The 12,521-nt window shown below is 59.7% G+C and overlaps 1 protein-coding gene across 4 annotated transcripts in view; it reads left to right on the top strand.

The window, feature by feature from the left end:
- The window catches only part of PITPNM2 (phosphatidylinositol transfer protein membrane associated 2), a 158,666-nt gene that overhangs the window by 140,296 nt on the left and 5,849 nt on the right, over positions 1-12,521 (top strand). For 2 of the 4 annotated variants that reach the window (XM_018061337.1, XM_018061338.1), the window contains 11 exons: positions 594-698; positions 870-940; positions 3,752-3,999; positions 4,618-4,807; positions 4,947-5,066; positions 5,633-5,838; positions 7,361-7,539; positions 9,067-9,237; positions 9,690-9,833; positions 10,906-11,070; positions 11,753-11,884. In XM_018061337.1, coding sequence (XP_017916826.1) covers positions 594-698; positions 870-940; positions 3,752-3,999; positions 4,618-4,807; positions 4,947-5,066; positions 5,633-5,838; positions 7,361-7,539; positions 9,067-9,237; positions 9,690-9,833; positions 10,906-11,070; positions 11,753-11,884 — 1,731 coding nt within the window. The remainder of the gene's footprint in view (positions 1-593; positions 699-869; positions 941-3,751; positions 4,000-4,617; positions 4,808-4,946; positions 5,067-5,632; positions 5,839-7,360; positions 7,540-9,066; positions 9,238-9,689; positions 9,834-10,905; positions 11,071-11,752; positions 11,885-12,521) is intronic. The other 2 variants (XM_018061340.1, XM_018061339.1) reach the window with 2 other exon arrangements.

The following is a 12,521-nucleotide window of genomic DNA, read 5'->3' as shown; positions in this document are numbered from 1 at the left end:
GTCCAGAACAGGCACATCCTTAAGGACAGAAAGTCCACCAGCGGTTTCCAGGGGCTGGGAGAGTGGGGCTGGGGCATACCTGCTACTGGGGACAGGTCTCCGTATGGGGAGATGGAAAAGCTCTGGGACCAGATAGAGCTAGTGGTTGCACAGCATTCTGAATGGACTAAGTGCTACTTGAAAATGGTTAAAATAGTGAGTTTTATGTTCAGTGAATGTTACCACAATTTTTAAAAAAAAAATCAAGCAGACAGCAATGAGAAGCCAGTGCACCGCAACTAGAGAGTTAGCTCCTGCTCTCCCCACTAGAGAAAACCCACATGTAGCACCAAAGACCCAGCACCGCCAAAACTAATGATAAACCAAAAACATCAGGCAGAAGTCCTGTGAGAAGGTGGCCATGTGTCCGTCCTGTTAAGGAAGAGAGGCCACAGAACCGAGTGGGGAGGGGCACACAGGCCACAGAAGCACGGGGGCCCCCGGACTGGCCACTCTGAGGCCCTCCGCCACTGGAAGCCGGGCCTCCCAGTGACCGACACCCCCAGGTCCCCGCCCTTGATCGAGGTGCTGAAGCCCCTCTCTTTTCTCCCCAGAGGACCTGTCTGACTCAGAGGAAATGTTCCCCAAGGACATCGCCAAGTGGAACTCCAACGATCTCATGGACAAAATCGAAAGCCCTGAGCCAGAGGACTCACAGGGTAACCAGCTGGGGGCAGCAGGACCGGGGGAGGGCGGCCAAGCAGACCAAGCCCCTCCCCCCTGAGAAGGAGCACCCAGCTACCCAGGAGGGCTGGAGGACCCTGCAGGTCATGGCCACACCCTCTGTCTGGTGTTGTCTGCTCACGGCACCCACCGCTTCTGTGTTGCAGATGGTCTGTACCGCCAGAGCACCTCCGAGTTCAGGGTGGCCTCCAGCGTGGAGCAGCTGAACATCATCGAGGTGAGTGCCGAGGTGGCAGAGGGCCAGGGCCGTGGGCGGCAGGGGCCAGGGCACCAAGAACCGGTCCCAGGGGGGCAATGGAGGCAGAGCTTGGCACCCACAGCCTCACGTCCACGCTGGCCTGGGCACCACTGGAGAGAGGCCTGGGACCCACCCCCTCTGAAGTTCCTGACCACCAGTAGGGTCTGCTCCAGTAGGACAACTCCCCCCCAAGGAAGGCCTTGCCCCTGCTCCAACCCTGGAGAGTAAAATGAGAAACTTGTAAATTCCAGATCAAAAATAAGATCTTCACCTTGTGCTCAACCTGTCTGAAGTCCCTGAAGAAAAAAAGATGGAAGGGGAGGAAACGAAAGTCACCTGGGCAGAAGTGATGTGGCTGGCTGTGGCCGCCCTGCTCTCAGTGTGCAATAAAGCTGTCTTGGTAGAGCGCCTGTGTCCGCTTTGGGGGTTCTTTGCACAGAGCTCACGCCCCTTCTGCTCCTCCACCTGCGGGCAGTCAGAGCTGTTTGCGTTCGGGCAGGAGCCGGGGTGAAACAGGGTCACCGTGCTGCTCTGGCCTCTAGCTGCCCAAGGTAGAGATGGTATCCCTGGGGACTCAGGACCCCTGGGGAGTTTGGACTAGGGGTTGATGGGGGGCATCCACACTTGCCCTCTCCTCTTGGGGTTCTCTTTGAGGTCTAAGGTCGAAGCAAGCTTTCCTAGAAGGTAACTGGGACCAGGGGAGTTGATTTCTGGTTGCCAGTTAATGGCGATGAGGCAAAGCGAACCCCCTCCTCCCGTTTGGTGCACACAGCTCTGACAGCCGCCTCCCCCACCACCCCGCCCGGGAGGGGCAGAAGGGGCCTTGGGCTCTGGATCTGCCTGTGGATGTGCATTTGGGCCCAGCACCGGTTCTGGAGTACCGCCATCCTGAGTCGGATCCCTTTGCTTGCAACAGCCCCCAAACCGGAGCTCCTCTCCCAAACTCGGGGAAGGAGGACGGCTTTACGGAGTCACTGATGGGGCCATCCTGGCTCCCCAGAGCTGGCTCCCGGGCCCTGCCTCCCGAGGGCTGTGTTCCCACTAGGGTTCGAGTCTCAGGCAGAGCATGCCCTGGTAGAAAGCAGTTTGTACAGGAGGAAAGTTGTGTGTTGGGCTGGTCAGTGCTGGGTCCTGGCAGCCAGGCCCAGGCAGGCTCCCCCCACTGCCCAGCCCTGCCCATCCCAGGTGACTAAGGGCGTGTCTGGGTGACCAGGAGGCTGCTCAAATACATTCCTTCCACGAGCCCCTCGCCTGACCATATTGATTAATCTTTGAGCCCATCGGGCAGCCAGTGACCCCGCCATGCCTCAGGCCATGAGTTCATTCCCTCCCAGCCCCAGGAGCCATGTGCAGCCCTCGGAAGAGACAGGAGTTGGACCCAAGCTCTTCTGGGTGTGCGTTCTTGCCTAGGCCCCAAGGCCCATGACTGGCTGATGACCAGGCCCCTCATGGGGATTGATGCAACCTAGTCTTATTTCCACTCCAGGCCGAGGACCGCCTGCCCATCAGCCTTCCTCTCACCCAAAGCCCTCTGCTGCTCAAAGGCTCCCAGTCTAGCCCAATCTGTTCCTGTGGCCTCACTGGTCACTGGGCTCAGTGCCCGTGCTGCCCACCCCTCTCCTGGGCTCTGCATTGACACTTGGGTCCTGCTGCTGCCCACTCCTGCCAGCTGATGGCCCAGTTCAGGGCCAGCTGACCCCCAGGGCCCTCCAGATGGCTTCAGCCCCTTAGGGAGAGGCCCCTCTCTTCAGCTCCCTTCCCCAACCTCCATACTTGCTGACATCACATGGGCATGGCAAGTACTCAAGAGTGGCTCTTCTTGGGCTCTGGCCTCCCGCAGTCACACACCAGGAGTTGGGGGCAGGGAGAGGCTCCTGAGACTGGGATTACAGCCTGGGGTAGGAGAAGAGCACTGAGCTGGTGGTAGGAGCTCTGGGTTCCAGTCCAGCTTGTCACTGACATGCTGTGTGACCTTAGATAAGTCCTTTGGCCTCTCTGGGCCACTTCGTCTCGAAATGGAACAGTTGGATATATGCAAGTCTCACTTGGACCTCACAAGCAGGGCTGAGTGGCAAGAGGTGGGGACATGACTCCTCACAAATGGTGGTGGGGAGGGGGGTTTCAGATAGAGGTACCCACGTTGCCCTCTCTATTCTAAGGTGCTGGGGCTCTCCCTCTGCTGGGACATCTTTGCTCTTGAGGACCTTGGTCTTAGAGTCTGGGAATGGCAGGGCCTGGAGGCCATAGTCCAGGGACAGTCCGTATAGATAGAATGAGAGCTCAGTGCTGTTGGCAGAGCAGCCAGGCTGAGTCCCTGACCCCAGGCCCTCTTAAGTGAGCCTATGACAGTCCAATGCCTGGATACCCAGACACACGGAGGGCAGGTTGACCCCAAAGGCCCGCACTGGACTGAGCCTCTGCCTCCTCCCCAAGGCCAGAAGCCCCAGAAACCCCTGTCTGGGCCCCCTTGATGGAAGTAGAGTTTGTGCTTTGGAAGGAATAGACCCCTCTCTCCATGTCCTCTGTACCCTGGTCAGGTCAGTGGCCAGGAGCTGGGCTGCAGGCAGAGAGGACGGACGGGGAGGAGCAGCTGCGCCCCACCCCCAGGGGAAGGGCTTGAGGCATCGGGCACCAGGTCCCGGAGCAGAGGAACTGAGATCGGGGTTCTCAGAGGATGTGATTGGGCCTCAACAGGCCTCTTTCTCCAGCGCGACAGAAACCTCGGCCCGGGCACAGAGCTGAGTCCCCAGGGAGTTGACCCCCACCAACCCCCCCCCCCCACCCACACAGGACGAGGTCAGCCCTCCGCTGGCTGCACCGCCCTCCAAAATCCATGTGCTGCTGCTGCTGTTGCACGGAGGCACCATCCTGGACACGGGTGCCGGGGACCCCAGCTCGAAGCAGGGAGACGCCAACACCATCTCCACTGTGTTCGACACCGTCATGCGCGTGCACTACCCCAGTGCCCTGGGCCACCTCGCCATCCGCCTGGTGCCCTGCCCGCCCATCTGCTCTGATGCCTTTGCCCTCGTCTCCGAGTGAGTGTGTAGGCTCCACTCCTCCCCTGGCCCCGAGGGTCAGAGACCTCCCCACGTAATATTGGGACCATGCCCGTCATCCAAACCAGCTGTCTGTCTAACTTGTTCCGTTGGGAGGCAGCAAAACCCATGCAGATGGCTGAGGTTAGAGTGTTAGTCGCATAATTGTGTCCAGATCTTTGCAACCCCATGAACTGTAGCCCGCCAAGCTTCTCTGTCCATGGAATTCTCTAGGCAAGAATACTGGAGTGGGTAGCTGTTCCTTTCTCCAGGGGAATCTTCCCAACCCAGGGATTGAACCCGGGTCTCCTGCATTGCAGGCGGATTCTTTACCATGTGAGCCACCAGGAGGATACAGGGGGGTTAGAGTTTGGGGCCCAAAGCTGAGCCTCAGTCTCTGCATCTGTGGTATGAGAATGCTGCCCTGCCTCTGAGATTACTCTCCAGCCCTGTTCCCCACGCCTGGCCTGGAAGCATCCCCACACGGTTTGCTGAGTCAGGGCTGAGGCTCTCAGGGTGTCAAGGAGCACCAGTTCTGATGTTTGGGTCAGGGGCGAGGGGGCCCCCTGGGTTGAACTGAAGCCACCTGCTCTCTCCTGACGGGTTCCCTTCCCCCAGCCTCAGCCCCTACAGCCACGACGAAGGCTGTCTGTCCAGCAGCCAGGACCACATCCCCTTGGCTGCCCTGCCCCTGCTGGCAACCTCCTCACCCCATTACCAGGAGGCCGTTGCCACAGTGATTCAGCGAGCCAACCTTGCCTACGGGGACTTCATCAAGTCCCAGGAGGGCGTGACCTTCAACGGGCAGGTGAGTTGTGAGGTGAGGGAAGGGGAGACAGAAACCCCTGCAGAGTGGACTGGCCTGGTCCTCCGGCCCAGGGCTCTCCCCAGCCAGCACCCCTGCAAGCAGGGTGGGCGCTCAGGGCCCTGGACCTCTCCCCACCCAGGTCTGCCTGATCGGGGACTGTGTCGGGGGCATCCTGGCGTTCGATGCCTTATGCTGCAGCAACCAGCCGGTGTCTGAGAGTCAGAGCAGCAGCCGCCGGGGCAGTGTGGCCAGCGTGCAGGTATGAGCTCCCTCCAGCCCCCAGAGCAGGGGACCTTCAGGATGGAGACTGTGTCACCCTCTGGCTCCAAACATCCCAGAGGCCTGCGGTAAAAAGGGAGGGTCGAGGTTGCCAACGCAGGTGCCCAGAGGTGGGGGACAGATGCATGGCACAGGTAAGCAGCTGCAGTGAGGCCAGACAGGAGTGCAAGCGGTTTCAGCAGGCAGCGAAGCCAGGTCTGCACCGTGGAGAGCAGATCCATCACCATGAGGGCCTGGATCCTCTGAGCCTTCTGGCAGGGGAAAGGACCCAAGGTCCCACCCCTGCAGAGTAGCAAGCAGCCTGGTGGGCTGGGCGAGGCAGCAGGATCAGTGGGAAGTCAGCAAGGCCCAGATGGGCAGGCTGGGCCGGGAGTGAAGGTGGTGGGGGGACCATAGGGCACACAGGGACGGGGACTTTCCTTCCCCGGCTTGGGTGAGAAGCTGCCGCAGGCCTAGGGTCAGGAGGGGAGACTCAGCTCCCACGACACTGAAGAGGGGGCCAGGCCAGTGGCCACTGGGCAGTGAACCTGTGTGGGGCCATTCCAGGATGCTGACTTGCTGTCCCCCGGCTCGACGGTCAATGCGGCACATGGCAGCAACCTGGAGAGCAGCCGGCATCTGAGCCGCAGCAACATTGACATTCCCCGGAGCAACGGCGCTGAAGACCCCAAACGGCAGCTACCCCGCAAGAGGAGTGACTCGTCCACCTATGAGCTGGACACCATCCAGCAGCACCAGGCCTTCCTGTCCAGGTGGGTGGGGAGGCCCCCACTGGGTGAGGATGGGGACTCTAAGATGGGGGGCCACAGACCAGGTGGTGCTGATGGCCAGTGTGAGAGTCCTGAAGGCCCCCTGACCTAGGTCCTGGGATCCCCAGGCTAGGCCCACGGTTCTCCAGCCAAGAGAAGGTGCTGGGTGCAACTGTGGTCTTTTTTTTTATAATGGTCATGCCATGCTGTGCTATGCTTAGTCGCTCAGTTGTGTCCGACTCTTTGCAATCCCATGGACTGTAGCCCACCAGGCTCCTCTGTCTGTGGGATTCTCCAGGCAAGAATACTAGAGTGGGTAGCCATGCCCTCCTCCAGGGGATCTTCCCAACCCAGGGATTGAACCTAGGACTCCCACACTGCAAGCGGATTCTTTACCATCTGAGCCACCAGGGAAGCCCAAGAATACTAGAGTGGGCAGCCCATCCCTTTTCCAGGGGATCCTCCCCACCCAGAAATTGAACTGGGGTCCCTGCATTGCAGGTGGATTCTTAACCAGCTGAGCTACCAGCGAAGTCATATATATATATTTTTTTTTTTTAATTGGGATACAGTTGCTTTACAATGTTGTGTTTCTGATATACAGCCAAGTGAATCAGCTATATGTATACATATATCCCCTCTTTTTTGGATTTCCTTCCCATTTATGTTACCACAGAGTACTGAGTAGAGTTCCCTGGGCCATCCAGCAGGTTTTCATTAGTTATCTATTTTATGAAAAAAAGTAAGTGAAAGTGTTAGTCACTCAGTCATGTTCGACTCTTTTTGACCCCATGGACTGTAGCCCACAAAGCTCCTCTGTCCATGGAATTCTCCAGGCAAGAATACTAGAGTGGGTTGCCTTTCCCTCCTCCAGGGGATCTTCCTGTCCCAGGGATCAAACCTGGGTCTCCTACATTGCAGGCAGATTCTTTACCGTCTGAGCCACCAGGGAGGCCCTATCTGTTTTATACATAGTATTGATAGTGCATATATGTCAATCCCAATCTCTCTATTCATTCCACCTCCTCTTTGCCACCTTGGAGGCTGTATGTTTGTTCTCTACGTCTGTGTGTCTGTTTCTGCTTTACAAACAAGTTCATCTGTACCCTTTTTCTAGATTCCACATATACGCCTTGATACATGATATTTGTTTCTCTGACTTACATCACTCTGTATAACAGTCTCTGGCTCCATCCACGTCTGAGTCGTAGGGAACAGACTGACTGGGGCAGGGGAAGAAGCAGGGATTGGCAGAGTCAGCAGGCAGAACTGACCAGGGACTGCATGGTCCCAGCCAGGGCTGTCCCAAAGGCAGTGGGCTCCCTGGAGAGGCCGGGCCCTGCTGTCACCAGGGGTGTCCCAGCAGGTGCTGGACAGCTGCACTCACAGGACTGCACAGGGCTCAAGCTTTGGTGGGGCCTGATGACCCCCGAGGAGCCTCTTTCAGGAGGCTGAGGGCAGGCCAGCCCGGAGGAGGGCCATGATGTGACCTCACTCGTCTCCCCACCCCACCTCATACCTGCAGCCTCCATGCCAGCGTGCTGAGGAACGAGCCCAGCTCCCGCCGCTCGAGCAGCTCCACCATGCTGGATGGTGCAGGGGCCGTGGGCAAGTTCGACTTTGAGGTCGCTGACCTCTTCCTCTTCGGGTGCCCCCTGGGGCTGGTCCTTGCCTTGAGGAAGACGGTCATCCCCTCCCTGGATGGTGAGAGTCCCTGCAGGGGAAGGGAGGGGTCCATGAGCTGGGCAGAGGATCTCAGTGAACCCCTGTCACAAGGCCAGGGCCACATTTCAGGCCCCTTTCTGCATCAGCCTCCTTTCTGCACCCCCTGCCTCACCAAGGGCCCATGGCTCTCCTTTGTTCCATCCTCAACTCAGCTCAGTCTCCAGCCCCATTTCCCAACACACTGTTTCATTTCATCTCCAAGGCACGTCTGGGAGTTGAGGTCCAGAGATGGAAGGGGCTGCCCCAGGATCAGATGAGGACAGACCCAGTCTCCCATAAGGAAGCCAGGCACCCCTGAAGTCTCCCTGATGCAGTGGCCTCCCAGCCCCAGAGGGACCGCAGCCATGCTGCTCCAGGTTCCTCCTCAAGACAACACACACAGGGAGGTGGAAAAGTGTCAGTTAAGAAGCCATCAGAGCAGCGGTCCCTGCCCAGTGCCCCCAGAATCAACCAGTGTGGGCTCCCTCCCATCCTACAAGAGCTGTGCGGGGGGGAGGGGGGGGGGCCGGGCCCAGGGGGAAACTGAGGCTCAGAGAGGTTGTAGACACCTGCCCAAGGGCAAGACACTGTGCACCCATATGAGTGCACAGACTCAAGAGACAGAGATGGCAGGGCAACGTCATCTGTAATCATGGAAAACCTGAAACAACCTAAACGGGATGCAAGCTGTGATTAAATCAACTTTGGCACAGCCATACAAAGCAATGCCCCAGTGTAATTCAAAAGAAAGGGGCTCAATGAAAATATTCATATGAAAGACTCCCAACATTTTTTGTGTTAAATGAAAAAAAAGGTCAAGTACAAAAAGCATAGATTATATTTCTATTAGTGTGCAGGTTTTTTTTTTTTTTTTGGTTGTGTTGGGTCTTCATTGCTGCACTTTATCTAGTTGCAGCAAGCAAAGGCTTTTGTTGCAGAGGATGGGCTCTAGGTGCTTGAGTTTCAATAGTTGCAGCCCTTGGGCTCAATAGTTGGGAAGCACAGGTTTAGTTGCTCAGCGGCATGTGGGATCTTCCTAGACGAGGACTCAAAAACCCTGTGTCCCCTGGACAGGCAGGCAGATTCTTAACCACTTGACCACCAGGGCATCTTCCCAACAGCTGCAAAATGTTCGGAAGCGCACAGCCTGGAAACATTTTCAATCAGAGTGTATGAGCAGGCTCTAGCCTTCTCGGGCCTCCCCAGGGTTTGCAGGTAGGGCTCTAGCCTTAGCGCTCTGGGGTGGAGAGGAGCTTTCCGTTATAAGTCTTAAATGGTATATATATCCCTATAAAAAAATTTTTTTTTTACCACTAACATAATTTTCTTAATTAAAACAAATTTGGTTAATAAAGGGACAGTGGCCCAAACAGAACCCCAAATCGATGGAGACGCAGTTTTGGGTTTCTCTGTCTTCTAAAACCCCAGTCCCATCCCACCCCACCCCACCGGACCTTAGCCGGCTTTAGGCCCCGCCTCCTTAGGGCGGAGCTAACTCCAGGCTCTGCGGCTCCGTCCCGCCCTCAGTTTTCCAGCTGCGGCCCGCCTGCCAGCAAGTCTACAACCTCTTCCACCCCGCTGACCCGTCGGCCTCGCGCCTGGAGCCGCTGCTCGAGCGGCGATTCCACGCCCTGCCGCCTTTCAGCATCCCCCGCTACCAGCGCTACCCGCTGGGGGACGGCTGCTCCACGCTGCTGGGTGAGAGAACCTGCGCCCCGCCTCCACCGGCCCCGGCCCTGGGGGAGGGTGGGAGTTGGCCCGGCTCCATGAGACACCTTCACAGGCCTCCTCCCCCTTCCCACTGCTCCACACACAACACAGAGCCAGGGACCCCGCTCCTCTCCCACTGCCCCACCAAGGCAGAGCTGAGGACCCAAGGGACCCTGGCAGAGTCTGGGCCTGCGTCCCGCCCTGTGAAGGTCCCCCCATGGCAGGCGATTGGCCCAGAACTTCCAGGTCACCTGGCCTGGAGATTAGTCGTGTAAACGAGGGCTGCCCGTGGCCCATCTCATCCCTCCTGGGTAACGGCCCGTCCCTCCTGCCCCCCGTGTGTCCCAGTCCTGTCTTGGTCCTTGAGGAGCCCTGTGTCTGTCGGAGCGTCCACACGAGTGTCTGTTCTTGTCCTCTGTTCTCTCCCCGTCTGCCTCCAGTCGAGACCGTGCAGAGAAACCCCGAGCTGGTCTTGGAGGGCGGCCCCCTGGCCCCTCTCCCTCCCGGGGACGGCTTCCTGGAAACCAGTATCCCCGTGCCCGCGCTCACCTCGCAAGACGGGCCCCGCCCGGGCTGCGCTGAGTGTGTGTAACCCCCCTGCTTGTGGTGGTGTCTGCTTCGCTGGCTGACCGCTGGTCCTCAGGGACCCCCCCACCCACTCCTCTGCCACCCAGAGTTTGGGGGACTGTGGCGAGGAACGAAGACCGGGCAGGACAGGTCCCTGGGAGAGGTCTTGGCACGGGGCAGAGCAGGGAGGGGACTCAAAGCAAAGAAGGAGCCCAGAGAGGAGAGCAGCTGTCCCCGGGTCACCCAGCACAGGTGTCAGCCTAAGTGCTCTGTCCCCCACTGGTGAGGCTACCAGCAGGGGCAGCCAGAGTTTGGGATGATGCCTCGGGCCCTCTGGGACCCACCTGCCCCCTAGGAGAAGCCTTCGGTCCCAGCATGGGGTTGGATTCTCGACGCCCCACTCCCTCCCTCCCTGAGGAGGTCCAGACACCTCCTGCTCCTGTCTAGAGGTGGGTCCTCTGGCCCACCCTCAGCCCGGGCCCAAGTGAGCCTGGCTGGAGCCCTCAGCCCTCTTCCTTTGTCCCTAGATGCCCATCCGGGGGTGGCTCGTGTGGCCCATGTGTGAGGGGCATGCAGGATGCTGTCTCATTTGCTCAGTCCTCCACCTAGGACATGCCTGGGAAGCCATCCCAGGCCCCTGTCATTAGCACCCCCAAACCCAGTTGCCATGGGCTGTGGGTCAGGCCAGGCCGGGCCCCAGAGGCCAAGAAGGCTAGACTAGGCCAAGAGACTGGAAGGGTGGCCGGGGTGGGGCGTGAGCCTGGCCGCCTTGCCTCCCTGCCCACTGTGTCTGTATTGGTCGTCTGTCCAGCCCTGCCCCCAGCCCTCCCTTCTCTCTGCCTCAGCTCTGAGCCCTGCCCTCTCGACCCTGAACAGGCAGGCCCTGGCACGCATGGGCCCATCCTGTCTGCCAGTTGTGCTCAGATGCCCCCACTCCTCTGCAGCTGGGGGTGTTGGCCTTGCCTGGCACAGCTGCCGCGCTGGCCTGCCCCAGCCCTGGCACACACCGAGCACCCCTGCTCGGGGGTCTCGGGGCCAGGCTGGGCAAGGCCTCCTTACCCCTGGTCTCTGGTCCCTGTCCACCTGCAGCAGAGGCACTCCAGGCCCACAACACGGTCTTCCAAGAGCACGCGGCCCCCTCCTCACCCGGCTCAGCCCCCAGCACCCGAGGTTTCCGCCGGGCCAGCGAGATCAGCATCGCCAGCCAGGTGTCAGGCATGGCTGAGAGCTACACGGCATCTGGCATCGCCCAGAGTGAGTGCAGCAGCGCTACCCACCCATCAGAGCTGGGGGCTCTGTCCTGTTGCAGCTGGTGTCAACCGGGCCCATTATGCCCCCCAGAGGACAGTTGGAGACTACTGGGGTGGGTGCCACTGGCATCTGGTGGGTAGAGACCTGCTAAACACCTTATGATGCTCAGGATGGCCCCACAGTGAAGAGTGATCCAGCCCCAGTGTCCATCGAGAACTGTGGAAGGAAGGAGCATATGAAAGGGGTGGCCCTGAGTGGGGAGCCAAGTCCAGCTGGTAGGAGATCGGTGGTGCTGCCTCAGCTGCAGGGTGATGGGTCTGCGAGGAGGGGTCCTAGCCCCAGTGGGGCAGATGTTCCTTGAGGGAGACAGCTGGGGGCCATTTCTGGAGAAGCTGGAGGGATGGCCCAGGGGAGCCAGGGAAGCGAGGTCTCCTGTGCGCGGCCCCTCTTGCCACCCCAGAGGGTGGATCACCCCGGTCTCCTTGGTTCCTTCCATCTGCTTAGCAGCTGGAAGCAGAGTCTGGACCATCCCCTCTCACTCTTGCCGGGGCCAGCAACCCCTGCCGGCCTCCCTGCCACGTGACTGGCTCCCTAGCCGCCTGTCAGAGCAGAGGGTCTAGGCTAAGGCTGGCTGGCGTGGTAGCCCCAGCATGGCTGAGCCCCTCCCGTTGTTCTTGCTCCTCAGAGGCCCCAGCTCCACTCAGCCACACCCCCAGCATCAGGCGCCTGTCCCTACTTGCCCTCCCCCATCCAGCCCCCTCCACCCTGGGCAAACGGGAGAGGGCCCCTCGCCTCCCCGACTTGGACATCCGTGAAGGTACCGGGCACCACGGGCCTCCATGCGCACACATGCTCCTCCTCTAATTGGGGTCATGCTTTAATTTCCAGACACATCTCACCCCCAGGGCCCCGCTGACACCTAACCAGGGAGCTGGAGCTTGGGCTGGGAGCACCCTGACTTCCAGGGAGGAGGCAGGAGCCGCTGGAATTAGCTGGGGGCTGGGAGCCGGGGGTGGGATGGACGGAGGCTGGGTGAGGACCGGCGTCACCTACCTATGCAGGCAGAGAGCTCCGACACTGAACCAGTGCACCTCCGGCCTCCAGCCACTGGGGAAGCGCTCTGCAAACTTGGGGCAGCCCCCCAGCCCCAAGGGGGAGCCGGATTCACCTGCACATATGCACACAGGCTCTGTCTGACTGAAGGCCCTCACTTCATACTCTGCCTGCCAGGGGCTGAGGGTATCAGGCCTGTGCTTTGAGGCCCAGGAACTGAGACTCCCGCTCTGGGGAGCCTTTCACAGTTTTGAGGCCTCGGGGGCAGGGGGTGGGCATTCAAGGGGTGCAGGGGAAGCCTGGAGAGGGCAGTGATGAGGCCCAGGGCGGGGGTCGTCAAGGGGTTGACCAGGGCCAGGGAGTCCTGCCTCCACACTGGGCTCTTCCCCTCCCCCTCTAAC

The sequence above is a fragment of the Capra hircus genome, chromosome 17 (assembly GCF_001704415.2).
Source record: "Capra hircus breed San Clemente chromosome 17, ASM170441v1, whole genome shotgun sequence".
Lineage (NCBI taxonomy): Eukaryota > Metazoa > Chordata > Mammalia > Artiodactyla > Bovidae > Capra > Capra hircus.
The sequence above is the reverse complement of the archived record's forward strand: the minus strand, read 5'-3'. Positions and strand labels throughout refer to the sequence as shown.